Source organism: Rhinichthys klamathensis, unplaced genomic scaffold (genome assembly GCF_029890125.1).
Source record: "Rhinichthys klamathensis goyatoka isolate OS25496 unplaced genomic scaffold, OSU_Roscu_1.1 h1tg000111l_1, whole genome shotgun sequence".
Taxonomy (NCBI): domain Eukaryota; kingdom Metazoa; phylum Chordata; class Actinopteri; order Cypriniformes; family Leuciscidae; genus Rhinichthys; species Rhinichthys klamathensis.
The window spans coordinates 13,573,068-13,600,859 of record NW_026606649.1 but is presented as its reverse complement, the minus strand read 5'-3'; the positions used below and the strand labels follow the sequence as shown (position 1 = coordinate 13,600,859).

The 27,792-nt window shown below is 37.0% G+C and overlaps 2 protein-coding genes across 3 annotated transcripts; both read left to right on the top strand.

Moving 5' to 3' along the window:
• Positions 1–1,196: 1,196 nt before the first annotated feature.
• rit1 (Ras-like without CAAX 1) lies at positions 1,197–15,847 on the top strand. Of its 2 annotated transcripts, none has more exons than XM_056254566.1 (6): positions 1,197–1,346; positions 3,296–3,385; positions 8,683–8,739; positions 10,166–10,239; positions 12,641–12,832; positions 15,346–15,847. In XM_056254566.1, exons 2-6 carry the CDS (start codon positions 3,304–3,306, stop codon positions 15,574–15,576), a joined length of 636 nt encoding a protein of 211 aa, XP_056110541.1. In that variant the 5' UTR covers positions 1,197–1,346; positions 3,296–3,303; the 3' UTR covers positions 15,577–15,847. The 2 variants fall into 2 exon arrangements, with proteins under 2 accessions (XP_056110541.1, XP_056110540.1); XM_056254565.1 differs by having other exon boundaries at positions 1,206–1,358.
• Positions 15,848–17,576: 1,729 nt separating this feature from the next.
• Positions 17,577–26,709, top strand: pex11b (peroxisomal biogenesis factor 11 beta). The gene is made up of 4 exons (XM_056254564.1): positions 17,577–17,834; positions 19,193–19,308; positions 23,845–24,046; positions 26,232–26,709. Exons 1-4 carry the CDS (start codon positions 17,779–17,781, stop codon positions 26,656–26,658), a joined length of 801 nt encoding a protein of 266 aa, XP_056110539.1. The 5' UTR covers positions 17,577–17,778; the 3' UTR covers positions 26,659–26,709.
• The last annotated feature ends 1,083 nt before the right edge of the window (positions 26,710–27,792 follow it).

The following is a 27,792-nucleotide window of genomic DNA, read 5'->3' as shown; positions in this document are numbered from 1 at the left end:
TCACATAAATTTTTTTTTTATTTTATTTTACATCACTATAAAAATGGCTTAATATCAAAATCCTCATTCAACCCTAAAGGTGAAAGGTTCTCCTCCTCTTGAGGATTTTGTTACCTTTTCTATACCGATATACTGCAAAGCGCTGACGTTATGGCCTACTTATCTAAAATGAGACGCTATAGGACATGAATATCTCCAGTTCTAATGTTACTGCGATGTTCACTAATACGAGTGCGAAATTGTCTGAATGTTTTACCCACGTATGCAAGACCACAAGGACAACGAATTAGATAAATCACATGAAAGCACAGGTAATAGCGTATCGGAATATCACGACCAGTGCGTGGATGATTTACATTTGTGTGTAAAAGCACACTGGGCGCAATTGGCACACCTGTAATTACCCGGAGGAAGAGTTGGAATACCTTGTTTTGTACGTGAAGGATTTTCAGATTTTACAAGCAAGTCATGAAGATTGTTTTGACGTTTAAAGACTAATTTCGGACCACAGTCAAAAATGTCAGATTGAATTTAGCCTTTTATTTATTTTGCTAGAACAAAAACATAAACAGAGGCTAGAATGAACCTCATTGGTTCTTGCACGTCAAGCGAACATGCTTGAACTTTCGCTTACCACAACTGATGTGAAATTTGATGAATGTTTATGTGAATAAAAGCCTAAATTCAATCTGTGAATCATAAAGTTATCATGTCTCTTCAGAAAATTTGGACTAAACTGCTCAATTCATATGGATTAGTTTTAAGATCTCTTTATGAACTTGTCAAAGAGTCAGTTGTGTAGCTGTCAATGGAGGGACAGAAATCTCTCAGATTTAATCAAAAAGACCTTAATTTGTGTTCCCGAAGATGAACGAAAGTCTTACGGGGTTGGAACAACATGAGGGTGAGTAATTACTGACAGAATTTTCATTTTTGGGTGAACTAACCCTTTAAGATGGAGATTATATACCATATATTTATTTTACTGTTGCATATTTCTATCTTTACTCATACACTTTTAATTTACTATAGTTTTACAGAAGTAACAATAACTGTACTAACTAGTCTTTAATTGATTTATGTATTTACATTTATTTATGATATTAATATTTCATTCTATAACTTATTACGTTATATAATTACGGTTCTACTCTGTCATTGTCAATTGTTAATGGCCTGTAATAATGCGGGCTTTAGGACCCAGCATCTGCACGCTGCTCCAGTCGTCCATGGCTTTGTATGTTTACAGTGAGAATTGTATGGCAGGAATTTTCTAACATCAAATATTTAAACATAATTTGCATCGATACAAAAGTCCCAATGGAGACAGAGATCCTGTGACACAGGTAAGCCACCAAGTAACTCACTCGGCTTCTAATCATAGTTTTATCATGTACAAAATCACACTTTTTAAAAGCAAAATGACTGTAATGTAACGGCGGCGGCTACTATGTTTCGTTAGTTTATTTTATTTTAACGACTCACGTGTTTGTTTTAATAAACGGTCGCTGCAGTATAATAAGCTTACTCACTCACATCGATGAATTGTGGGCTGTTCTTCTTCAACAACTTCAAAAGAGTGTTAAAAGTTTCGCGGCGATTTTGATGATCACTAAAAGTTTATAAAATAAACGTTGCAATTTTAACTAACAAAGTTATTTATACACATATGATGCATTGTCAAACGCAGTATGAATGTCGTCGATGCGTTCTGTCTATTAATATCACAAACTATTGCATTGCAGTTAATCCCGTTCTGTCGTCCTGTTCATTTCAAACTCGTCCATGAAATAATTACCAGCTTTTCATCTTTTGGTAGTTTAAAATAATATTTTTTCGTGGTTATGCAAGTTTCCCTTTTAACTTGGACATATTTAACCCGGTGGATTCAAGGTTCATTTGTGCCACTCAATGACAATAGGCCTTTATATTAAAGTTCCCTTTCAAACGTACTATAGTAACCATAGTTTCCGCCAACATACCTCAGTTACACAGTTACAGTAATCAAGTAGCTACAATAAAACTGTAAGCAAATTATATAAGTTGATTTTGAAGCTCGAGGCCGAAATAAGTTTAGCTGGTTTATTTTCTGTACATTTTCTGTGATGTTTATATTTTTTCCAACATTGTTACCAAAATATGCATCATATCTGAATAGTTTAAAACTCATATTTTTGTGTTTTTGCAATTTTCTAACAATAAACATTAGATCTTATAAAGTGTAAATACTATAAATTATATATAGCCTATATACCCCAAAGTGCACTATAGTTACCAAGGAAAATAAGGGGCAACAGAATGTCCAATACCAGCCAAAATTTGGAAACAATTGGTTAAATTTATGATTCTCATGACTGATTGAAAGTGACAATAATAGGGGCTGTAGAATAATGATTGTGTCAACTTAAATAATTTAAACCCTTTTTCGCATTTATTCGATAATAAATGGCTGAGCCATTTATTACCAACTAACAATGTTAAATCCAATGTTGGACACCACAAGAGCTGCTCAAAACTTTTTCTTGCATGGATACAATTTTCGATTGCTTTCCCATAAACAATGACAATCAATTACGACAGCAACACAAAAACTCAAACACACAAGATATTATCAAACAAACATTTAGTGTTATTTCCACTGTTGGAAATCACATAGAAGGGCTGCCTGCTCTAAAGTAACTAATGCAGCATCACAGTCGATGACAATGGAAAAATGCATCAGATAGGGGTACACTGGCAGATAATCTATTATTGACCGTGTTTAATGTAACACCCACCCTGTGGATGCTTCGCTTTGTCACATGAATAGCTCGACAGAATGACTCACTTCCTCTTCTCCATCAAACAGAAGCTTGGGTGTCAAATGCAGCCTCGACAAGTGCTTTTTTTCGGAGTGTTTTTTTGATGTTCCGCTAAGGGCCGCATTCATGCAGCAGTGCAGCTGTGGAAGTAGAAACTGAGTGTTCTATTGTTTATTATGATGACGTCACAAATCACCAAGGAGCATCTATCTATCTATCTATCTATCTATCTATCTATCTATCTATCTATCTATCTATCTATCTATCTATCTATCTATCTATCTATCTGTCTGTCTGTCTGTCTGTCTGTCTGTCTGTCTGTCTGTCTGTCTGTCTGTCTGTCTGTCTGTCTGTCTGTCTGTCTGTCTGTCTGTCTGTCCCTCCCTCAGTCCGTCCGTCCGTCCGTTTGTCTCTAAAGTATACTTTAAACTTGAACCTTTACACTTAAAGTTTTAAACTATTTTAAACAAGATTTTGTGTGATGTGTGTTTCAGTGATTCGGATGGAGTCCTCACGGAGCACAGGGGGTCACTCCCGCGAGTACAAGTTGGTGATGTTAGGAGAAGGGGGTGTGGGCAAAAGTGGTAAGTAACTTGGTTCTCTCTCCCCCTTTCTCTTCTTCTCTCTCTCTGTTTGTCTCTCCGTTGTTGATGTTCTTTCTTTCTTTCTTTCTTTCTTTCTTTCTTTCTTTCTTTCTTTCTTTCTTTCTTTCTTTCTTTCTTTCTTTCTTTCTTTCTTTCTTTCTTTCTTTCTTTCTTTCTTTCTTTCTTTCTTTCTTTCTTTCTTTCCTAAATCAAGTCAAATTTATTTGTATAGTGCTTTCACAACACACAATACATGTGTTGAAACAGCCTTACAGAAATGTATACTGTTATGTCTATGTTAGTGAAGTTCACAACGTAATTTCGGGAGGAGTGAACCCATCTAATCTTTCAATTAACTGCCGGAGCATATAAGCAGCCACTCACCTTGCTCTGGCATCAGCTGTTTTGGCATTCCTCCACCTCCCCAACTCCACCAACATAATTTAACGCTACCATACTCATCATCCAAGCATTTGTAGTCCCACTGCGGGGTATATCTAAGCTCAAGTTAAAACTGCTTCCTCTAGCCCTCCACTGCGGACAGCAAGCCAAATACGCTTTAAAGATTATATGGGCAAAGGAACTCGTGAAATGCATTTAAGGGATAGTTCACCCAAAAATGAAAATTCTGTCATCACTTACTCACCCTCAAGTTGTTCCAAACCTGTATGAGTTTCTTCTGTTCTGTCAATGGGTGCTTCAGCAGAATAAAGAAACTCATACAGGTTTGGAACTACTTGAGGGTGAGTAAGTGATGACAGAATTTTCATTTTTGGGTGAACTATCCCTTTAATGCTTTTAACATTTTTAAGTGATGATGTTGAGAAATATAAAATACAGCTTTAATTTCGATGAGTGATGTCTCGGTATAGAGACAACAAGACATTTTTAGAAATAATTACTACCGGTATATTGTGATTTCCTTACTTTCCTTACTTAGCTTGAACATTACTCATATTGTGTTAAAGATTTTGGTCAAATAGCCCTGCTCTAAGTAGCTTAAACAGGGACCTACTAGAAAGTCACTTGATAATGCTTAAATCCACCAGTGATCAAGTCAGAGGTGACTGTGGCAAGGAACGACATTTTGATTGTGGTGGCAGAAAAAATATCTCTCCCCCACTTTATCCCATCCATCTCCCTTAATTTTTCAACACTTTCCTTTGTAAGTTATTATATGTTTTCATAAAGGATATGTAAAGGCTACTGTGTGTTTAGGAACATATTTAAGCCAGGGACACACCAAGCCGACGATCTGACGTCGGGTAACGTCAGGCCGTTTTTGAGTGTCGACTGACGACTTGGATTTTTCCCCCCGTTTTTTCAGTGTGTGGCTCTAGTCGGATGCCGTCGTTTTTTTTTTTTGTGGCCGATTCAACAAGTAGAATCGGCGTTGGGCTGTTGGTGAGAGAGAGAACTCTGATTGGCTGTTCAGTTTAGCGAACGAGTCAGTGCACGAGAATAAGAGCTAGAATGATGAAAGTGAGCACAGAAGTCATGACCATAGACAGTAAAAGAAATGGACACAGCGACCCCATAGACTTCAACGGAGAAAAGTGAAGTCAATTAGAAGCACTCACTTCCTGATTGCCAAGCATACTGCGCAGGCTCAAACTGAGCTTGACGACGTAGATGTGACGTGAGCAACCTGACTGACAGTTGTAAGTCTTCTAGTAGCTGTGCCAAGAGGAATCTGAATCATTCCCTTCCGAATATTGCAGAGCCGGAGATCGTGAGTATTAGCTGTCCATGAGCTCGTAGCAGGATCAACTTTATGACTCTCTATGGGCTTCTCCCTTGACTTTATGCCTCCACGTCCCCCCGATTGCGTGCAAGCTTCTCCTTCTGTCTATACGGTAATTTCTCTACTGTGCGACAGAGAGTCGCGTGGTTATGACGCAACCGTTAGCCTATTTTTACAAAAAACTGCTTCTACGGGACCAAAACGTAGATACAAGGTAATAAAGCCTTTTATACATTGTCGTGTTTCTTTAGAAATAAACAATGGACAAATGGAGTCTTTAAACGCCTCAGATGTAAAGTTATTCGCTGTCAAAGTGATGCCAAAATGAATGGGAGTCAATGGAATGCTAACAGCAGGTGATGGCTTGCTAACCAATGGCGGCCCCCAGGGTAGCTTCAGTTTCCGGCTGGTGGATTACCCCCTTGGTCATGACGGGACAGACAGAAAGGCTGTTCTAGTTTTACGTCATCTTACCTGAGCATTCCACTGCACGTGATCAGATATTCAAAACGGTAAGCAAGCGCTGCTTTGTTTATGGTTTGTATACCTGCAGTCTTACTTTTGCTTTCCCTTTTTGAATGATGAATATAGACGAATATATCTGCTAGACAGTTATCTACTTTACACGCAGGCATAGAGCGCGCATGGTAGCTGACAGTCACCTGTAGTCCTTTTATTGATGCTTGATTCGTTTTATCAAAATCACTTGACCAATGACGTTCGTTTCACACACACCCATGTGACTGCTTCGAAATCGGATAAAAAAATGTGCGATACAGAGGGTGCCCTCGTGGTTTGTTAAGGTGTATTGCGTTGCATTGAACTGTTTGATGTAATGCAAGAGTTTATTGTTGCAGTATAAAATATTCCCATTCCACTGTGACTGCATTTCTTAAAGCAGTGTCACTGTCATTTACATTGTTTCAAAGGACTGCACTGGTCCCAGTTCAAAACACTTTAAGCACTACCCTCTCCCCAAGCACCAGTAATTCTAAAGAACACTTCTTACAATGATCATAAAGCACAGAGCCGCTCTAAGCCTTGCCCATCTGGGCCACAATACATTGTTGGTCTGTAGTAGGCTACAGATTTACGATAATCGTGTGAAAGTGTGTGTGTGTGTGTCTTTGTGTGTATGCACCTGCATTTAATTACTTCCTCTATTCATGAGTTTTATTTGTTAACAAACAGGAACAATTTCCACATCCGCAATACAAAATGTTTTCTTTATTGTTTTGAGTTACTAGTATATGCAATGGAATGGAACAGATTGTTGTCATGTATTTAATATATTGAATTGATTCATTAATTTATTCATCCATTCAATCATTCATTCATTTTTGCTTCTAAGATTAATGCGTTGGTCGGTTTTGAAACATTTTGCGAAACAGCGCTTTCCCTCACTTTCACCAGCAGAGGTCCTTGTCGAGCTCTGATTTGAAAAGCTTCGAGCAATGAACAATTGTCCGATACAACTGTGTTGAATGTTTCGCTGGTTCAGAAAGCTTCACTTCGCCATCGCTACAAAATAGCAACAAGGATACACTAGAACTAGAAACAATCAAATACACAACTAGAACAAGAGCATAGATAAACTGCAGACGCATGCAAACGAACAGGAACACACCATAGGACACAAAACGAACCAGCAAAGACATGAAGGAAAGAAACACAATATAAAGGGAGCAGAGCACATGAGGAACAGGTACACACAATCAGGCAAATGAGCACTACAAGGACTAAACAAGGGGGTGTGGTAACGGAAAACAAGGAAGCGGGATGAGAGGAGCACAGGGCCAACACAAACAAAGACAAAGCCATGTGCTCAGGCACAGGACAAACAAGGAAACATTAAACAGTGACAAAACAGACAAGACTGTCAGAGCAGGACCCTGACACCATTTGGCTGTTCTTAAAAAAATGTGGGCTTCTCTGGTCTACTGTCTGTGACATGACAGTTCATAATAGGGTTTGGGACTGTATGCAAAGATGGCAGATTTGAAGCTGAGCAACTGACCACTGAGAATGCTAATGCATAACTCTCTCCAGATATTATGGACCTCTTTGGTCAGACTGATTGAAATGCTCAAACAAAAAGCAATGTTGAAAGTGCTTCAAAATCACAATTTTCACACTTTTTGGTGGCTTGCTTATAATTGTCTACATGGCTTGACATTAACATCCGCCAACCGCTGGTGGATTTCAGCAATGGTGTGTAACGCAGTCACTCCTACTAGCCACTTTGGTGGGTTGAATTATATATAATATATACATTTTTTCAATTGTAGTCTTTTAAAAAGTGCATGTACTGTTGTCAAAAAAAATATATTTTTCGATACATATCGATACTGAAATATCTGAAATGCTTCCAATACTCATTTTCCGCAGAATAGATACACGATACCAGCTGCGCTTTCTCATCTCTCTCATCTCTCCGACAGCGAGATGACACATAAACCCGCCTCCCCTCACTCATGCGTTTCATTTGCTCCGGATCAATATTGTTGGTGTTAGAGGGCTTGATTTTCGTGCGCGCACATAAAGCAGCCTCTCAGTACTAAATTGAGTTATTTTTTCGCAGCTTATTGCACTTAAACAGTCAATTACACACAAAATATTGTCAAAATGCCGGTCTTGGCGAGTATTCACGTAAACTCAAGTCAGTTGTGTTTTAAGAGAACGTAAACAGTTGAGAGAGATAAATCATAATGGGTCTGTGCGTCAGGTCTTGACAGCAGTCAACTTGAAAGTGACAGCAGCCTAATATACCGGCTGCCAAATAATGAGATAATATTCAAAATATCTATATGGCAGTTTTTCCCCATGGTACCGATGTCAAAATTGTGGCCAGTAAAAATGCTGAGTGGCTAGTAACTTTGGAAAATCACTAGCCACAGTGGTTGGTGAGAAAAAAAAAAGTTAATGTCTAGCCCTGATTGTCTATGCTATATCATAATTTAAAATAATGGAAATGATGAAATTTTTTTAACATTTTCATACAATTTCTTCCTTTGAATTTAACATGAAATGTTTTTGTGCGATTGACCCTTGTGTCTAATTTCTTCATGCTCTTTTATTGGGATATTTTTCTCCGTTCTCTTTCACTGCAGCCCATTATTGTGGTCAGACAGTGGGCTGGTTTACAGTTGTAGACATACAGTCCCTGGCAGCCAGACAATAAAAGTGTGGGTGTTGGCTCAGTGCTTCAGTCTGGTCGTTATGAAGGCGCAGGTGCCTAGCAACTTCCTTCGCCTCCAGGAGTCTGTTGCCTAGGAGATGAGCGGAGGTCACCTGGAGAGGATGCATGAGCTTTGCTCTCCTTGTTTGAGAGTGCACTGCAGAAGGTTCTTTAGGGTGACTGATATTCTCTCTTTATATCGCTGTCTCCATGGGAACAGAGCAGAGAGCGCATACAGAGCAAATACATGCCGACAGCAGGGTGTGTTTGCTCCGCATGAGGGAGAAGGGGGAGTTGTTTACACTCCTCTTGTTGTATTTCATGATACCACAATTATGTAAGAACTCTGCTTGTCTCTTTCTCTTTGTCTCATAGCCATCATCATGCAGTTTATAAGTCACAGATTTCCAGAGGATCATGACCCTACTATCGGTGAGGAAATATCTAACATGTCGTCTTAACTTAACAGTTAATTATTAAATTACATTTCATATTGATATTGTGTTACATTTTTGTGACCTCACTGGTATAGATGAGCAAAGTATTTTCAGAAAGAATTACGGTGAATTCAGGACGGCTGTCAAAAAGTGGCCCAGTGAGTCTTAGCCTAGACATTTAATTTGATGCAAATTAATGGAATAAATATAAATACAAATACATATATATATTTAAGGTTGTAATACTTTCTGCTATCCAAGTTGAATGAGCAACCTGAGCAACCAGTCATTTTTGGTAGTGTCACAGAAATGACACATTTTATGTTTGAGGTGATGTCAAATTACTATTTTTTTTTGCTATGTTGAATCTATTTTGCTGTCTCTGTCTCATACACCGTTCAAAAATTATTAAATTAAAGATTTTTTTTACATTTTAGAAAAAAAGTATCTAATGCTCACCAAGGCTGCATTAATCGCACACTTATCGTGGAATTAAGCATACACTTCTTTTTAGCACGTTCATTTTGTCATAATTTGCTATATCCATCAACGTTTCTATATCTATCAAAGTAAATCATTAGATTGAAGGGTGATTCTCACAAAACTGTGTTTTCTGCAAGTGTTTTTAGGTGTCCAAATAGCTAATTCATACATTTATGCAAACCAAAGCACCCATGAAAAAAAAACATTACAGAGAAAAGACACTTTTCAGAATTCACAGTATAGTATGTGCACAGTGCAACAGCAAAGAGCTTGTTTACATTTTAGACAAGTCAAGTTGCGATATTGAACAGAACCACATGGAGATGTCAAATAAAAACTTGAACCATCCGCCTTGACCTGACTGCATATACAGCACACGGATCCATTCAGAATTACTAAACACAGCAACATACACATGACAAATCAAAACAATACTGAATGTGTGTGGGAACAACGTGAATGTACTGAAATGTGTCAGTGCATAAATACAATGTGCGATCAGTGCGTCGATGTGCGTTGAAAACTTAACAGAGAAGAAAAATTGAAATTAAGAATAGAAATAGTTTAAAATAAAAAAAATGTCCTCCTACCAAAGTTACAGGTGCTTGCGCCATTGTAGATGCTCAGTGTGATAAACTCCTGACTTCTAAGATCATGTAACTGCGTGACATAAATTTCGTTCAGTAATTTATTTGCAGAAAATTATTTGAACGCATTAAGGATTTTGAATTAATCACATGCGTTAACGTTGACAGCCCTAATATATAGTATATATATTACTAACCCCAAACTTTTGAACAGTAGTGCATATTCTGTCTTTACTAAATGTACCTCTTTGAGTTTTTTTTTCAGTTTTGCTGTTTAATGTTTAATGTTTAATGGTTGATCTCTCATCAACCATTGCATTATGTTCATGCATGTGTTTTTACTGTTTTTAGAGGACGCCTATAAAACACAGATCCGCATCGATGATGAGCCAGCAAACCTGGACATCTTGGACACAGCAGGACAGGTAGGCGGGAGGGGTATTGTGATAAAGATGAGCACATGGAAAACAAAACAAGAATCAGACAGGCAGTGAAGTGGAAAAACCTCTGTTAAAAAGTTTAGTGAAGTCAAGTCAACTTAACACTCTATTTTGCAGACTATAAGAGGGTCGTTCTCCTTCAACAATATGTCTCACTTCCCTTTTTTGTTTTCGTCTTTGCGGCAGTCACTTCATAAGACAAACACACACAGGCACAATGTTTCTCTCTGAGTCAGCTGCTTTTTCCTCATTGGATCACTCAGCACTGTTATAAAATACATTAGTCATCTCATCACGAGTTTAATGAAATTTTGCCTACAGTATAATAATCTAGTTTACGGTTCAATTGGTAACATTGTTGAAACATTCAATGACTGTTTCATAATGCATCTGTGGCATTATGTCAATTAAGTCAGAAGTCGTGACCTTTACTAATCACTTGTTTAAAATAAAAAATAAATCCTTGTTTACAGGAATGCACTATGAATCCAAAAGTATAGACATAAGGCCCGTTCACACCAATGAAGATAACTATAAAGATAACGAAAATATGTAGTTCAAAAAATCATTTTCAATATTAAAGAATAGCAGAGTTTATACCACTGCTATAACAATAACGGCACAGAGATACGATATCGTTGTCGACGATATCGTCAATTTTATCCAGCTGATGAACGATAAAAACATTGACATCCAATCAGAATCCATCCTGCTGTAACAAGCTCAAGCTTTTAAAGTGACAGACAAGCACTCGCTTAGAATAAACAACGATATCATCTGTTGGTGTGGATAGTAATATAGTTATCGTTATACTGTAGTTATCATTCTTGGTGTGTACGGGCCTTTAGATGTGAGATTATGTGGCAACATGGGACTAAGGTATGGAATTCCAAAGCTGACATAATAAATACATAAATAAATATATCCGAAGTAAATATATCCGGAAATATATACAAAAATAAATGAGTATTTATTCTTTTATTTCCTTATTTATGTATAATTCTATTTTTTTTCCACATTTTTTTTTTCATTTATTTATTTCCACATTTATGTATATTTGTTTTTATGTCTACATTTATTTATTTCCACATTTATTTATAGATTTATTTATTTGTACATTTCTTTGTCCGTATGGTAATGAGGGGGCGTGTTTTACCTTAGACATAGCAATCAAGCTCAGAATGGCAATGCTGAAGCTTTGAGGCCACAGTGAAACCTTGTGGTGTGACCAAACGAAAAGCGAGCCTTTGCAAGTCACACAGGAAATGAACGACTTATGGACAATATGGCCAAAATCTTACAGTATATCATGGTTTAAGTAATTTAATATCACCCTAACTGTATGTGTATTGGGTGACCATACATACTCTTTATCCTGGACATGGCCGTAAAACATCGTCCGGTTGGGATTTCTAAAATGGCTTGGCACACATGAACAGAAACCACATCTTCAACAGATCTGATAACAGATATTTCGACACAGAAGCATATACGTGTGAAATTACCCACTATGGAAAGAAAGTAAATGTAGACATCAATACAAATATACATAAATAAATGTGGGGAAAAAAACACAATTATAAATAAATGTGGAAATAAAAGTATATAAATGTTTTTTTTTACATTTATTTGTATATTTATTTATGTATATATTTATGTAAAATTCCACAGGAATTACATCGATAATATTTAACCAGATGTTCACCTGCCTATGACAGTGGTTCCTGTTCAAATAGCTCTTTAAAGCCTAATAATAATAAATACATAATTATATCTCCTATTGGGTGATATAAATTGATAACTGATATTTATATTTATTTTATGAATGTATCTCATTGATTTACATTACAAGCTATCAGAATTTCATCTTACTTTTTGGGCAAATACATATCAGCAACTGCTGCTAATTGCATGTTAGAGCCTCTGTGCTCCATATTCTCACTATATCATACTATACGTATGTTGATGGATGATGTATCAAATATAATACTCAAAGAAAAACAATATGACCAAACTTTTCTTTTAACCAGTTTTTATATATTTGGTCTAAAGGTTCAACAAACGGTTCCATTTATATATAAAAAAAGATTTTTCTTATGTTAGGTTTACAGGGTTAATATGAGATTAATCTAATTAATATTAGATGTATTTACCCAATAGACTTCCATTGTAAATGAATAACTATAAACATGATTTTTGTTGGTTTACAACTTGAGGGAGGAGCTGAAACTGTCTGTGGTAATCGATAACATGCCATGAATGCTCTTGACTGAGCTGCATTGATTGATGCATTGATCTTCGGAATATTTCTATAATTTATCAACTGATGTTGTCATATTCATGGGTAGGTGGATGGACAAGGCCTCATGTATTTGTCTTAAACCAGGCGGAGTTCACAGCGATGCGTGATCAGTACATGCGAGCAGGAGAAGGTTTCATCATCTCGTACTCCATCACGGATCGCCGCAGTTTCCAGGAGGCACGGCACTTTAAGCAGCTGATCTACCGTGTGAGACGCACCGTGGACACCCCCGTCGTACTGGTGGGAAACAAGTCTGACCTGGCCCATCTCAGACAGGTGAGAAAATTTACTGGAAACCCTGTACCTATAGAAATAAAGTGTTTATATAAATATTCACCCCCCTCAGATTCGGTTGCATAATATTGTGTTACGTTAAGGAACCATGATGTATCACATTAACACAAAATACTATAGGCTATAAAATGATAGATATTTTTGGCAGCAGTTATAGAGCACTGCAGCGATGACATATTTTTGTAGGCCAACCTGCAAGTTCACCTCGGTTCCTCAACAAAAACCCGATTGGATTTTGCATTATTACAGAACATAAGCTCTGTGACCAACATAAGTTTATGATTCTTACACATTTTGTTAATCATGATAATCTTCACAAATGAACACAACTTTAATGAATTTTGAATCCTAAAGTAAAAAGCTAAACCTAATGAACTACACTAGGGTTGCATGACTTCAAAGTCACTCTCTTTCGGTCTTCATTTCAAAACATTTTCCCTGAAAGTGTGAATTGGAATATAACAAGAGCGTGATTATAAACACAACGAGGCTGTAAAAAGCAGACTAGTGAGTAAATGAGTTTAAGCTGTTCAGCGTGATGATGTTTAATGTCCCAGACGACCTCTTAAGTCCCATTTGGACACTGCCTTTTCCAAGACAAGTAAAATCACAAAGGGATATTGCTGATGTATTTTATGTTGTAGAATTAAACATTAAAAAATCTTGCGCTTGTGTTAACCACATACCTTATTTCTGACATTTAACATAAAAAAAAAAAAAAAAAAAACACATTGACTTCAGGGCGATGGAACCGGAAGTGCTCAAATGCAACTCATTTACAGGTTTTGGCCAACAAAAAAACAAGTGGGAGCTTTTCTTATCCAGCTGGAAGGGTACCATTTATGAGGAGCAATTTAAACTGTTCCACCAGTGCTTAGTATTGGATTATTGTATTTTGACCAGGACTTTAATCTTTTTCATTTTTAAGTCATCTTTCAAAGTCATTGCACAATTTGCACTGAAGGTAATTTTTCTGTTCTCAGCTCCATCCATGTTCTTTCTGTCTTTATGATGTCTCCATTGCCTGCCAGAGGGAAGAATCCCTAATGCACAATGCTGCCACCTCCATGCTTCACTGTAGGGATGATGTGTCATTGTGATGTGCTCTGTTTGAAATGCGCCAAACACAGTCTAGCATTGTGCAGTCTGAGAAGAACACATAATCTTCCTGGCCTTCACATGCCTTTGGGCAAACTCTAGCCAAGATACCATGAGTTCACTTCACTCTTTCGTACAAGCATCTCTGTCATGGAAGACTGCAACTTCTAAAGAGTCGCTGTAGGCTTCTTGATGGCCTCTGTCTTACAAAGGTTCTTGTTGGCTGTATACATAATTTGGTAACACTTTAGTTTAGGATCCATTTCTCACTATTAACTAGTTTCTTATCAGCATGCAAATTACTAGGATTTGGCTGTTTGTTAGTACTTATAAAGCACATCTTAATGCCTTATTCTGCATGACTATATTCTACGTCCCTTAATCCCTAAATTTAACAACTACCTTACTAACTGTCAATAAGCAGCAATTAGGAGTTTATTGAGGTAAAAGTCATAGTTAATAGTTAGTTAATAGTGAGAATTGGATCCTAATCTAAAGTGTGACCCATGATTTTAAAGGATGTCTCAGTCTGTTCACATTCAGTTACAAAGTACTACATTTTCTCAGCTTTTTACTATAGGCTGCATTGTGCATTTGGGATATATGAAGCCCTGGAAAGATTCTTACTGTACCTTAACTGGTATATTTCCAAAACCACTAAACAACCAATTCTAGAATCGCCACCACAGTGGTTGTGAGGGCGTTGCTGTGTGATTGCTAGATAGTGCTTGAGAAAATTAACATTAATAGATTAATAAATGCTGTGAAAGTGTTTTATAGTACTCATAAGTGTCCTTGTTACATATGTTATAGTAATAATAATATAGTAATTACCATAGTAATAACAGTAATTTATGCATAATTACATGCAACTAACCCTCAAACAAATCCTAATCCTACCCTAATCCTATAGTAAGTACATGTAGTTGCTTAATATTACTCGGTACTTAAATATATAATTACACTGTAACAATGACACTTTGAAATAAAGTGTAACGTATTTTTGTACTTTTGTGTTTAGTGTATATAAACACTGTATACTACCTTTTAAAAAAAAAGTTTAAGGTCAGTAAGATTTTTAAAAATAATTAAGACATCAATAATGTTATAAAAGGTTTCTGATTTCAATTAAATGCTGTTCTTTTTAGCTATCAAAGAATTCTGAAAAAACTAATCAAGAGTTTACACAAGAATACTAACCTGTTTTCAACATTGAAATTAATACAAAATGAAGTTATTTCAAATAAAAAATAAATAAATGTAATTACTATATTACAATATTACTGTTTTAAATTTTTTTTTATCAAATAAATGCAGTCTTGGTGAGCAAAAGAGACTCTGAGGCCAAACCTTCGTCATATATGACTGTTATAAACTTTTTACACTTACACTTTCAGGTGTCTGTCGAAGAGGGCAAACAGTTGGCGAGAGAGTTCCAGTGCCCGTTTTTTGAGACCTCCGCAGCGTTCCGTTATTACATCGACGAGGTGTTTGCCGCACTGGTGCGTCAGATCCGCCAGCGTGAGGCCGAGATGGTGCGGGGAAGCGAAAGGAAAACCCGACGCAGCCATTCTTTCTGGAGTCGCCTTAAAGCCCCCTTCCACAAGAAACAGCAGTCCGAGCACTGAGAGAGCCACAAAAAAAAAGGCCATGTTCGAAAACCGTGGCCTTCCAGATGATTGTTCTCTCACCTACAGCTGTATTAGTCCCACCTCTTTCAGATGGTTTGGGAACTGTATTTATAGTTCATGTTTGATTGTTTGCAATGATGCACTCCCAATCGTTTTGGTTAGACTACAACCCTCACTGTGCAGGACACACTCACTCGTCAAATGGGACGTGGGCTGATTTACTGATATTAGAGATTACGAAAGAAATATTAAACTTGACAGTAGTTTTTTTCTTTTCTTTTTTGGACAGCATTACACTTTGTGAAAGTGAATGTCAGGGGGAATGTTGAACCTCATTTTAACTGATGGGAATGTAGGGGACAGGGCATGGAAGGATTTGCCACACGTGTTTTGTAAAGACTGAAGTGAAGAGAGGTAAGGTCATGTCAGACATGCGTCAGAGATTTGCTTGCAGGAAAATATGAAGGGCAAATGAGTTTAAGAGAGCAGAGAGCATGTGCAGAGTAGAAAGAAAGAGCAAAGTGTGTGCAGAGGTTGGTAAATAGGCAAGGGTTTATGGTAGAAATATTAATCTGCCAGTATATTGAGTACTGTAAACCATTCCTTTAACATGGCTGTAGTTCTGTTAGATGCATTTAAAAACAATTGCTGTAGTTTTAAAATGAAAATGAGGGTTTGATTTGCAACTCTTATTTATAGCTTTTCAAAAACTACATCTCACAATAACATGTCTATATATATATATTTTTTTTTTCTAAAGTAGCCTGTTTAAGATCATTAAGAACTGGTTAAAATCATTTAGACCATTGGTTGCATTGCGAAAATATTTTCATTATAATTGGAAGCACATTTCCCCCCAAATTCTCATTAACTTAATGTGCTGGGATGTTTTACTTTTGAGTTTATAATTCTCATTATTATCAGTGGAGATTCTTATTAGATTCTCATTACTGTAATACAGTAATATTGTACAATTTAAATATAGATTTCATTCATATTACAGTAACGATACTTTTTTTTTGCATTATGGATAATGGGAATTTAAAAGGGGAATTGCTTTATTGTCATGGAAATAATGTCACAATGCAAAAATGCTCCTAAAAAGCCTCTTGAATCAAAATATAATTTATTATCTGAAATATGACTTGGACATGTTCTTGAAAGTTCTGTGAGATTCAGTGTGTTTGATGGAAACTGAGCTGTATGATGTAGCTGCAAAATACACTGTATGAATGACTTTGTGAAATCTTGCTGAGCAAAATTCAGGTCCACCTTTAAGCACATTAACAGAATTACTAACTTGATTACGATGGAAAGCAACATTGTTTCCTTTTTACACAGGGTAATTTTTATTCCAGTGGTTTCTGTAGTCAATGTCGGAAATGAAACGCCTTAATGTGGCTTAAGAAGGTGAGTCCTTATTTGGATTTCCTCGTTCACATGCTGTGCACTTACTACGCATCAAATTTGAATGGTATGTCTGTTCATTTTGGCATTTCATGAAAAATTCATGTTATTACTTTTTTTGTGATTTTTAGATTTTATTTTTAATTTTTAACCAGAATGGTTTTACTATATTTTCCTTATTTATTGTCATCTGAGATTCTCAAATAAAAATCACTTTACCAATCTATTAAATAGTCTGATTATTATTATTATTATTATCATTTCTTCTTGTTATAGAATAGTGATCTGTAATATTAAATCTATACCTTTTAATTTTGGCGACCCCTGGTGGCTAGTCGCCAGAAACTTACAGGACATTCATAAAGCTTTTGTTGTTGCATATTAGAGCTTAACTTATCGTTACATATTAAAGTTATCTAGTTTAATACAAAATAAATAGACAGTTTACCGGTTAATTTCTTGCCCTCTTTGACATCTCAACCCCATTTGTCAAAATGCGACTCACCGTGTGGTTATTCAAGGACAAGTGCATGATGCGATTTCAATCCAAACGCGAACGGCATGTCCCTCTTCAGCTGCCGTTCACGGACGAACTGTCAAAGCGACAAAAACATCAAGTGCAACAGAGCAAGTATGCAACATACTTCCAGCACCAGACTGCTCTCAAAAGTAACGTTACGTATTGTCTGAAAACATCAAGGATCTTTACGGTCAGCTTGGTTAACCTGTATCTGGCGCCGTGAATATCAGTGAATACGCGCGTGAAGGACGCACAGGCCCAGTGTGTGTACGATGGATTCATGGGTGAGATTCAGCTCGCAGAGTCAAGCCAAAGAACGTGTGTTCAGGTACACAAACACTCACTGCCTGCATGCTTACACCAGTACCACTACATGCTACTGCATGTTTCCTTGACTGCGTGAACTTTGCAGCCTGTTTAGACACTTGAAAGTGCTGCATTGGAAGTTGGAGTCTATAGCTGCTACTTTTTTCCCCATCTACCTAACAATTAATAAAACTAACAACAAAGCACAGTGATATTCACATGTTTTTGGTTATGGTATTGTGCCTTTGAGAACCGGTCCATGTAAATATGGTATATGGATATACAACTCAGTTCAAAATTACCTCCGTAACTTTCATGTGCACTGTAATTATACTATAAAATCATTGTTTACAAAGAAAGAACGAAAATATCACCAACCAGGCATTTGAGCGCAGATGCCACTTGTTATGGTTCCTAATGCAGGGGTTTTCAAACTGGGGTCTCAAAAAAGTTAAAAAATGTATACAAAAGCTGATAGTAATAATAATAAAATAATTTTAGATGTCCTTGGAGTGCAATTATACATTGAAGTACTGAGCAATGTACTTACGATTGGGTTAGGATTAGGGTAGGGTTTGGTTTGGTAATTACAGGTTAGTTGCATGTAATTATGCATACGTATGTGTAACATATGTTACAAGGCCACTGTAAAATAAAGTGTTACCTAAAACTAAATAATTATTACAAAATAAACAGTTACAGAATGACATTATTGCAGTTTTATTCAGATTCCTAATGACTGTTTTTTTAATGCTGAGATTAATGGCTCTAGTTTATTATATTTTATGTTTCTCTTCAGGTTAATATTTCTGGTGGGTAAAAAAGGATACAGTGTCAAATTAATTAAAAGTAAGAAAATAAAGTATTTTTCCTGACAATATTTTACGTATATTTCTAGCATTTTGTTTTTATAAATACATTTACAGTTCTGCTCATACGTTTACATCCCCCTTGCAGAATATGCATTTAGAGCCTGGGGTTGAAACTTTTTGAATTGGAACAAAAAGTGCTATACGGCTATACGGCAGAGTCCGTCAACAGTCGTGGGCGGGGCCTGTACAAAGTATGTAAAACAGCTTATTCAGGATAGTACAAAAAGAATATGACCCTTCTCATTTAAAAAAAATATTATTAGCATATTGGCATATTCTGGCATATTCTGCAAGGGTAGCTATGTAAACTTATGAGCAGAACTATATTTGTATACTTCCCTCACAAAGGGAAAATCATTTTTAGGGGTCCGTTGCATCAACAAGTTTGAAAATCCCTGATCTATTGCAAAGATATTCAGACATTAGTAAGGATGTAACTGTCCAAAATGAATGTTGGTGCAGTGTAAATGCTCATTTTCAATAATTGATTGTGTCTGACTCTGAACAGGGCTGCCCAGTACGCCTGCACACTGCTGGGTTACACGCTGCAGAGAGGAGGAGCCAGACCAGAGCTGCTCAGCACCATTAAACAGCTTGAGGCCCACATGAGCCTGACCAGAAAATGTACGTTTGAGCTCTTCTGCCAGAGGCAGTGGTCAGTAGAATGGGGGTTGGGCACAACTGGCTCTCTTTTGACTTATGGGTTTTGATAAGAGAATTTGAATTGACAGGATGCTGGATTGGAATGGCAGGGGTGGAATTTACTGAATTGCAATTTAAAGAAATTCAGCTCAATCAAGTTTTCATAAGAGAAAGTCCAATGCAAGTTTGCTGTAAAATATAATTAATAACATAATTAACCATGAGAGACACAGCATAGCAGAATAGCAGCGTTTGTAAAATGCATTTAAATAATACCCAATTTTTTATTAAAAAAGGGTAAAAACTACACATAACAGTGGCTGACACTTATCACAATGGTTTGCATATTACAGTAACTGCCATTATCAAATGTATCTATTTGCAATAGAAAAAAAGTAATTTACATTGTATGTATACATATGTATGTATGTATGCGTGTGTGTATGCATGTGTTTATGTATGTATGTGTGTGTGTGTGTGTGTGTGTATGTATGTATGCATGCTCTTGTTTGTGTGTGTAATGTATTCAATTCAATTCAAATTTATTTGTATAGCGCTTGTCACAATACATATTGTTTCAAAGCAGCTTTACAGAAAGTGCATTTCAGAAATGTACATAGAAAAATACAGTTAGTTAATCATGTATTAATTTAGGGCATAACATATCGCCGACGTTGAGTCGTCTCTTCACAGGCGTTTAGTCGTCTCATCGCAGGTGTTGGGGCATCTGAAGTCTCCGTGAGAGGCTGCTGGATACAAACTGGAGCTGACGAACACTATTTACCTCGGGACTAGTGTCTCGAGATAACAGCAGGAAAGCAGATGGGAAATAATTAGCATAGCTGCTGTTCATAATATTAATGCATTCGATCTGATTCAACAGTGGTATAAAAGGTAAACATTATGTGAATGCTTGGCTAAAGAGATGCGTCTTTAATCTAGTTTTAAACTGGGACAGCGAGTCCGAGCCTCGAACAATATCAGGAAGGCTATTCCAGAGTTTAGGAGCTAAATGTGAGAACGCCCTCCCTCCTTTAGTGGATTTAGATATCCTAGGAATGACCAGAAGCCTCGAATTTAGTGATCTTAGAGAACGCGATGGATTGTAGGGCGATAGAAGGTCCATTAAATACACAGGAGCTAGACCATTTAGGGCTTTATAGGTCAGTAGTAATACTTTGTAATTGATACGGAACTTAATAGGTAACCAGTGTAGAGATGATAAAATTGGTGTTATATGATCATATTCTTGAGCTAGTAAGAACTCTAGCAGCTGCATTTTGTACCAATCGTAGCTTGTTTATTGAGGATGCAGGACAACCAGCTAATAAAGCATTACAGTAATCTAGTCTCGAGGTCATGAATGCATGAACTAACTTTTCTGCATCAGAAACAGATAGCATGTTACCGTAGCTTAGCAATGTTTCTAAGGTGGAAAAAGGCTGTTCTTGTAACATATTAAATATGATTTTCGAAAGACAAGTTGCGGTCTAGTATAACACCCAGGGCCCGTATTCATAAAGAATCTTAATGCAAAGAGTATCTTTGCAAAGAGTATCTCCTAGTGACAAAATTCTAAGAAAATTCTTAGAAATGTGGGCGTTTACTCTTAAAATTAAAGAAAAAATCCTAGTTAAGAAAAAAGTCATTCAGAAAGCATCTTAACCCTTAAAAGAGGTCTTAAGGTCAAAATTGTTAGGAGTACGGATGAGGACTTTTAAGAGGCTTAAGAGTTTCTTTAGCAGAGGCGAGATGGCAGAACGATGAAGAGGGAGAAGAAATGTGATGCAGACAATAGATGACAGTGAGTTAATAAGACGCTATAGATGAGATCGTGAAGGGATCATGTTTGGGACTGATCTTATTAGAGACACGCTAATATCTCAGACAGCGCAGGAATGCCATAACGCCAGAAATGAAAGTAATCACTACATTAAGATATTTGGCAAATGGGAAAAGGCAATAAAGCAGCAGTGATTTGGGTCTGTCACAACCTTCTGTAAGCAGTGATCACAAACATTACAGCACTTTCAGAACCTCTTATTGTGTCGCAGTTCATTTAGTTTCCACTGGACATTCCCACCTTGCAGGCTCAAAAAAACTGCAGTTATGAATAGCAGGCTTCCCTGGTGCGCACAAGCAGGGGAATGAACCGTTAATCATTTGCGCTATAAGCTCCCGCGTCCGCTTCTCGCTCCATGCTGTGACACCCGGCCCGAATTTTCCTTTAATGATGGCCTAGTGTTCATCCACTAACTGGGCTAACAGTAAACACGGTTCTTCTGACCAGTCGGGCTTTCTCGTCTTTCTTGATTTTTAATTCATGTTTGCTATATTAAAACAAACATTCAAACCACCACTTAAATAGACTACAATCAGTGTAATTGAAAAGCCAATCATTCTAAGCCAATCAAATACCTTAGGAAATTAACAGCAAGGTAAAAAAAAAGGATTTATACATAAATATAATGTGCGTGTGTGTGTCTGAGTAAACTCTATACTTAAAATGGCTCTTTTTTTCCTTCTTGGACAACCAACCAATCACAGTCTTCAAAAGATTGTGTCATACATAGCAACGGGGTCAACCCCGCCTCCTCACTAAGATGAGAGTTTTTGTCTTTTCCTTACTCAGAGTTGCTCTCAGATCGTTCCCGAATCGCTCTTAAAGGGATAGTTCACCCAAAAATGAAAATTAAGTCATTAATTACTCACCCTCATGTTGTACCAACCCCGTAAGACCTTCGTTCATCTTCGGAACACAAATTAAGATATATTTGATTATATCTGAGAGCTGGATCACTCCTCCATAGGCTTGTTAAGGGAGTGAAACTTGACGGCCCAGAAAGTCATTGAAGAAAATGTTTAAATATTTGTGCCTACAGTGGCTCCACTATAAGTTTATCAAGCGACGAGAATACTTTTTGTGCGGAAAAAAACAAAAATAACGACTTTATTCGACTATTCCATTGCTTCCTTGTGGGCCTGAGACGAGAGTTCAAGTGAAATATTTAAACATTTTCTTCAATGACTTTCTGGGCCGTCAAGTTTCACTCCCTTAGGAAGCCTATGTAGCAGTGATCCAGCTCTCAAATTTAATCAAAACTATCTTAATTTGTGTTCCGAAGATGAACGAAGGTCTTACGGGGTTGGTACAGCATGAGGGTGAGTAATTAATGACTTAATTTTCATTTTTGGGTGAACTATCCCTTTAAGCTAAGACTCCTACTTACAAGTTTTTAAGCTAAATTAAGAGTTTTCTGAGAGGATTCTTAGAATCTTTATGAATACGGGCCCAGGTCTTTTACTGTAGTGGATAAAGTAACAGGACATCCTTCTAAATTAAAGCTGTATTGTAAGAGGTTTTGTGGGTAGTTTTTTGGACCAATAAGTAATACCTCCGTTTTATCTGAATTTAATAGCAGGAAATTACACGTCATCCAGCATTTTATATCTTTAAGACACTCTGTCAATTTAGATGAGTTAGTGTTTTCATCTGGTCATGATGAAATATATAATTTAGTGTCATCAGCATAACAGAGTGGAAATTAATTCCATGTATTCTTATAATATTACCAAGTGGCAGCATATATATTGAGAATAGCAGAGGGCCTAACACCGATCCTTGCGGCACTCCATAGTCTACTGACGTTATCTTCGTTATTTTCCCCATTTAAACAGACAAAATGGTAACGGTCTGATAAGTACGATCTAAACAAGCTTAATGCTTGTCCCTGAACACCAGTGTAGTTTTGTAGTCGATCCAAGAGTATTTTATGATCTATGGTGTCGAACGCAGCGCTAAGATCGAGTAGAACTAGTATTGAGATACAGCCTTGGTCAGAAGCTAAAAGTAAATAATTTATAATTTTAACTAGCGCAGTTTATCTGCTATGATGCGGTCTGAATCCTGACTGAATTTTTTCATAGATATAATTTTCTTGCAAGAAAGAGCACAATTGAGCGGACACAACTTTTTCTAGTATTTTAGACATAAATGGAAGATTTGAAATGGGTCTGTAATTTGCTAGGTTATTTGGATCTAATTGCGGTTTCTTAATGAGAGGTTTTATTACTGCCAGCTTGAATATTATGTATGCATGTGTGTGTGTGTGTGTATGTATATGTATGCATTCATGTGTGTGTTTATGTTTGTATGCATGCATGTGTGTGTATGCATGCTTGTATGTATGTATGCATGTTTGTGTGTATGTATGTATGTGTATCAATGTATCAATGACATTTTACAACCCTAAATGCCCAGCATTGCAATTTTTACATAATTATTTTCTACATTAAACCCCAATGTAATTTTTGCCTTAATGAAATATAGCTAATATCTTCCTAAAGATATTAAAGGGTCTCTGAGGGTTAATTTAGACTTATTATGCCTACTAATACTAGTGGTCCATAAAGTGGCTAATCCATAAAGTTGGCTAATCTCTTTTCGCTCACAGAATCTAGTTATGTTAATATGGCTCAGTGTTTGATTGATGCAGTCTGTCCGTGTGTTTGTCTCAGTGATGCGGTTAGGGAACTCCGCTGAGGCTCTGGAAGCAGCGAAACGCACTGTGCATCTGTCCGACTGTGTGCTGCGTCTCTGCATCACAGTGGCCCATCTCAACAGAGCTATGTATTTTGCCTGTGATAATGTACTGTGGGCCGGCAAAACAGGACTGCTGCCCGAACTGGACCAAAACAAATGGAGCCAGAGGTCGTTTAGGTAAGTGCTAGTTTCATTTGTTTTCTTTGCAAAATTAAATTTTTAAACTATTTCCTATTCTATCTATCTATCTATCTATCTATCTATCTATCTATCTATCTATCTATCTATCTATCTATCTATCTATCTATCTATCTATCTATCTATCTATCTATCTATCTATCTATCTATCTATCTATCTATCTATCTGTCTGTCTGTCTGTCTGTCTGTCTATATATATACACTCACCTAAAGGATTATTAGGAACACCTGTTCAATTTCTCATTAATGCAATTATCTAATCAACCAATCACATGGCAGTTGCTTCATTTAGGGGTGTGGTCCTGGTCAAGACAATCTCCTGAACTCCAAACTGAATGTCAGAATGGGAAAGAAAGGTGATTTAAGCAATTTTGAGCGTGGCATGGTTGTTGGTGCCAGACGGGCCGGTCTGAGTATTTCACAATCTGCTCAGTTACTGGGATTTTCACACACAACCATTTCTAGGGTTTACAAAGAATGGTGTGAAAAGGGAAAAACATCCAGTATGCGGCAGTCCTGTGGGCGAAGATGCCTTGTTGATGCTAGAGGTCAGAGGAGAATTGGCCAACTGATTCAAGCTGATAGAAGAGCAACTTTGACTGAAATAACCACTCGTTACAACCGAGGTATGCAGCAAAGCATTTGTGAAGCCACAACACGCACAACCTTGAGGCGGATGGGCTACAACAGCAGAAGATCCCACCGGGTACCACTCATCTCCACTACAAATAGGAAAAAGAGGCTACAATTTGCAAGAGCTCACCAAAATTGGAGAGTTGAAGACTGGAAAAATGTTGCCTGGTCTGATGAGTCTCGATTTCTGTTGAGACATTCAGATGGTAGAGTCCGAATTTGGCGTAAACAGAATGAGAACATGAATCCATCATGCCTTGTTACCATTGTGCAGGCTGGTGGTGGTGGTGTAATGGTGTGGGGGAGGTTTTCTTGGCACACTTTAGGCCCCTTAGTGCCAATTGGGCATCATTTAAATGCCACGGCCTACCTGAGCATTGTTTCTGACCATGTCCATCCCTTTATGGCCACCATGTACCCATCCTCTGATGGCTACTTCTAGCAGGAGAATGCACCATGTCACAAAGCTCGAATCATTTCAAATTGGTTTCTTGAACATGACAATGAGTTCACTGTACTAAAATGGCCCCCACAGTCACCAGATCTCAACCCAATAGAGCATCTTTGGGATGTGGTGGAACGGGAGCTTCGTGCCCTGGATGTGCATCCCACAAATCTCCATCAACTGCAAGATGCTATCCTATCAATATGGGCCAACATTTCTAAAGAATGCTTTCAGCACCTTGTTGAATCAATGCCACGTAGAATTAAGGCAGTTCTGAAGGCAAAAGGGGATCAAACACAGTATTAGTATGGTGTTCCTAATAATCTTTTAGGTGAGTGTATGTACTGTATGTGTGTGTGTATTTTAGTGTTGATATACTGTTATAGTTTTTTTTTTATTAATATTTTGAATTAGATTTAAGTTTTCTGTTTTCAATTGAATTTTAGTTAGTTTTAAGGTCCTTGAATTTTTGCACGTTAAAAAATAGCAGATTACGCTTACACACTGCCTCCGAAACTTTCATCCGTCATAAAAAAATTCGGATGGGGTTCGATTTTCTGCGTTTTTCGCATCCATAGCAAGCATTTTGAGAGTTTTGACAATTCAGAGCCACCGAATGACGCATACGAAAAAACGCATGCGAAAATTTCGGACTCAGTGTGCAAGGACCTTTAGTCGTTTTGTTGTGTGTTTGTCTTTTTTTCTTTTTTTTTCATCTTTTTTTTAAATATGCCTGTATAGTTTTTAAACATTTTTATTTCAGTGTTAGTTTTAGTACATCAGGTAAACTTAATAAGAATATAAATAAGTTTATATATATATATATATATATTATAATTTTTTAAGTTTATTTTATAATTTATTTTATATTTTTTTTAGTTTTATGTAACGATAATAATGATAATACACACATTAAATTAGGCTTTGCATGTGAAAATTTAATTCACTTCTGTGAATTTGCATCACACTGTTTTACTAAAATATGATGATGGCTGGATATATAATTATTTTGATCACAGTGCGAAATGTTTTTATTTTTATTGTTTAATTTAATAACCTGACTCTCTCTCGCTTCCTGTAAACAGATACTATTTGTTCGCACTCATCCTCAATTTAACCCGAGACGCGTATGAAATCCGTCTGCTGATGGAGAGAGAGTCCCGCAGCAGTTCAGCTAAAAGCTTTAACTCCAGTCCGTCTTCCCTCGCGCCGACCCCAGAGAACGGAGAGTTCCCTTTAACCCCGTCTCCTTCCTCAGCGACGTCTCCCCTGCCTCCCCTCCCGATGCTCACGGCCAGGCTCAACAAGCAGTTCTGTCTCTTGATCACTGTGCTGCGCAACAACCCTCCGCTGCTCCTGGACCTCCTGAAGAACCTGTGTGACGTGTTCATACCCCTGGACCGGCTGGGTTTGTACCCCACGGGGTCGGGCTTTGTGGGAGCCTGCGGCCTCACGTCCTCTATCCTGTCCATTCTCACTATAGTTCACCCCTGGCTCAAACTCAAGCCCTGAGTGACACATCACAACTACATATCCTGTTGCTTTGTTTCTAAAGAGAACCTCTCTTGAGGTTGTGTTGATAATGGGAAGAAGAATGTTTGCTCCTGTATACCAGTTTAATTGCACATTCAAAACCGTTGTTCTGTGTGGAAAAACTAAAAACAAGATCTGGCCTAATCTGATTAAAACAAACAAAAAAGCTTTGTTAAACAGTTATTAAAGTCTGTTTAAAGGAATGTAAATCTGAACATGTCCTAGTCTGTCACCATATAACGGTGTAGTTTTCAGTTCTAGTGTAGTAAAAGCACAGAACTACAAATGGTACGCTTACTATTCAGAATTATACCTTTCTCTTAAGGGTGAGTCACGTGAAGAAATGTCAAGGTCAGTTTTCATCCCAAAATGAAAAGTTTTATAAATTAAATCTAGTACAATAAATACTATCATGACCTTTACAAATGTAAAGCAAAAAAAAAAAAAAAGCATTAACCTTGAGTAAGACTGTTAAAAGATTTGTTAAAAAATCACCCAGCTAATTATTATTATATATATATTTTTAAACGGTTCTCATGAAATTCACCCTAAATTACAGAGCTTAAAACATTTGCAAATCCTTTTGTGTCAAAAACTGTGCTTACCAAACATTATTGCACAGTGATAAAACGGTTACGTTTAAAAATAATTGTTTTGATCCAGTGGATTATTTCTAAATCTGTATCTGTTTGAAGCTGTTTCTTGCTTTTCACTTCCTGCAGTTGTGAACCTCGGCATTTTGTTACCAAACTCATTTCAAAACTAGGAGTTTACTACTTTTTTGTTGTTGTTGTTGTTGTGATTAATGAAATATCAACCAAAAAAGATTTGAAAATGATACAATAATTTAGGTTATTGCATAATTTTTCTTAACTGAATAAAAACTGCATCACTGCATCACTGTTATTTAGATTTTTTTTATTTAATTGTGAGCCTTGAGCCAGGAGCTTATGTATATGTGACCTATGGACTATTTTCTTTTAAACTTAACCATATTTTGAAACTTCCTAAATACTATGCACCACTGAATGTCGACATGATGGAGCTGTGAATCTAACTTTTGAAATAAATAATGCCTTGAATTTTATTATTCTCTTCTCTGACTTTCCCCTA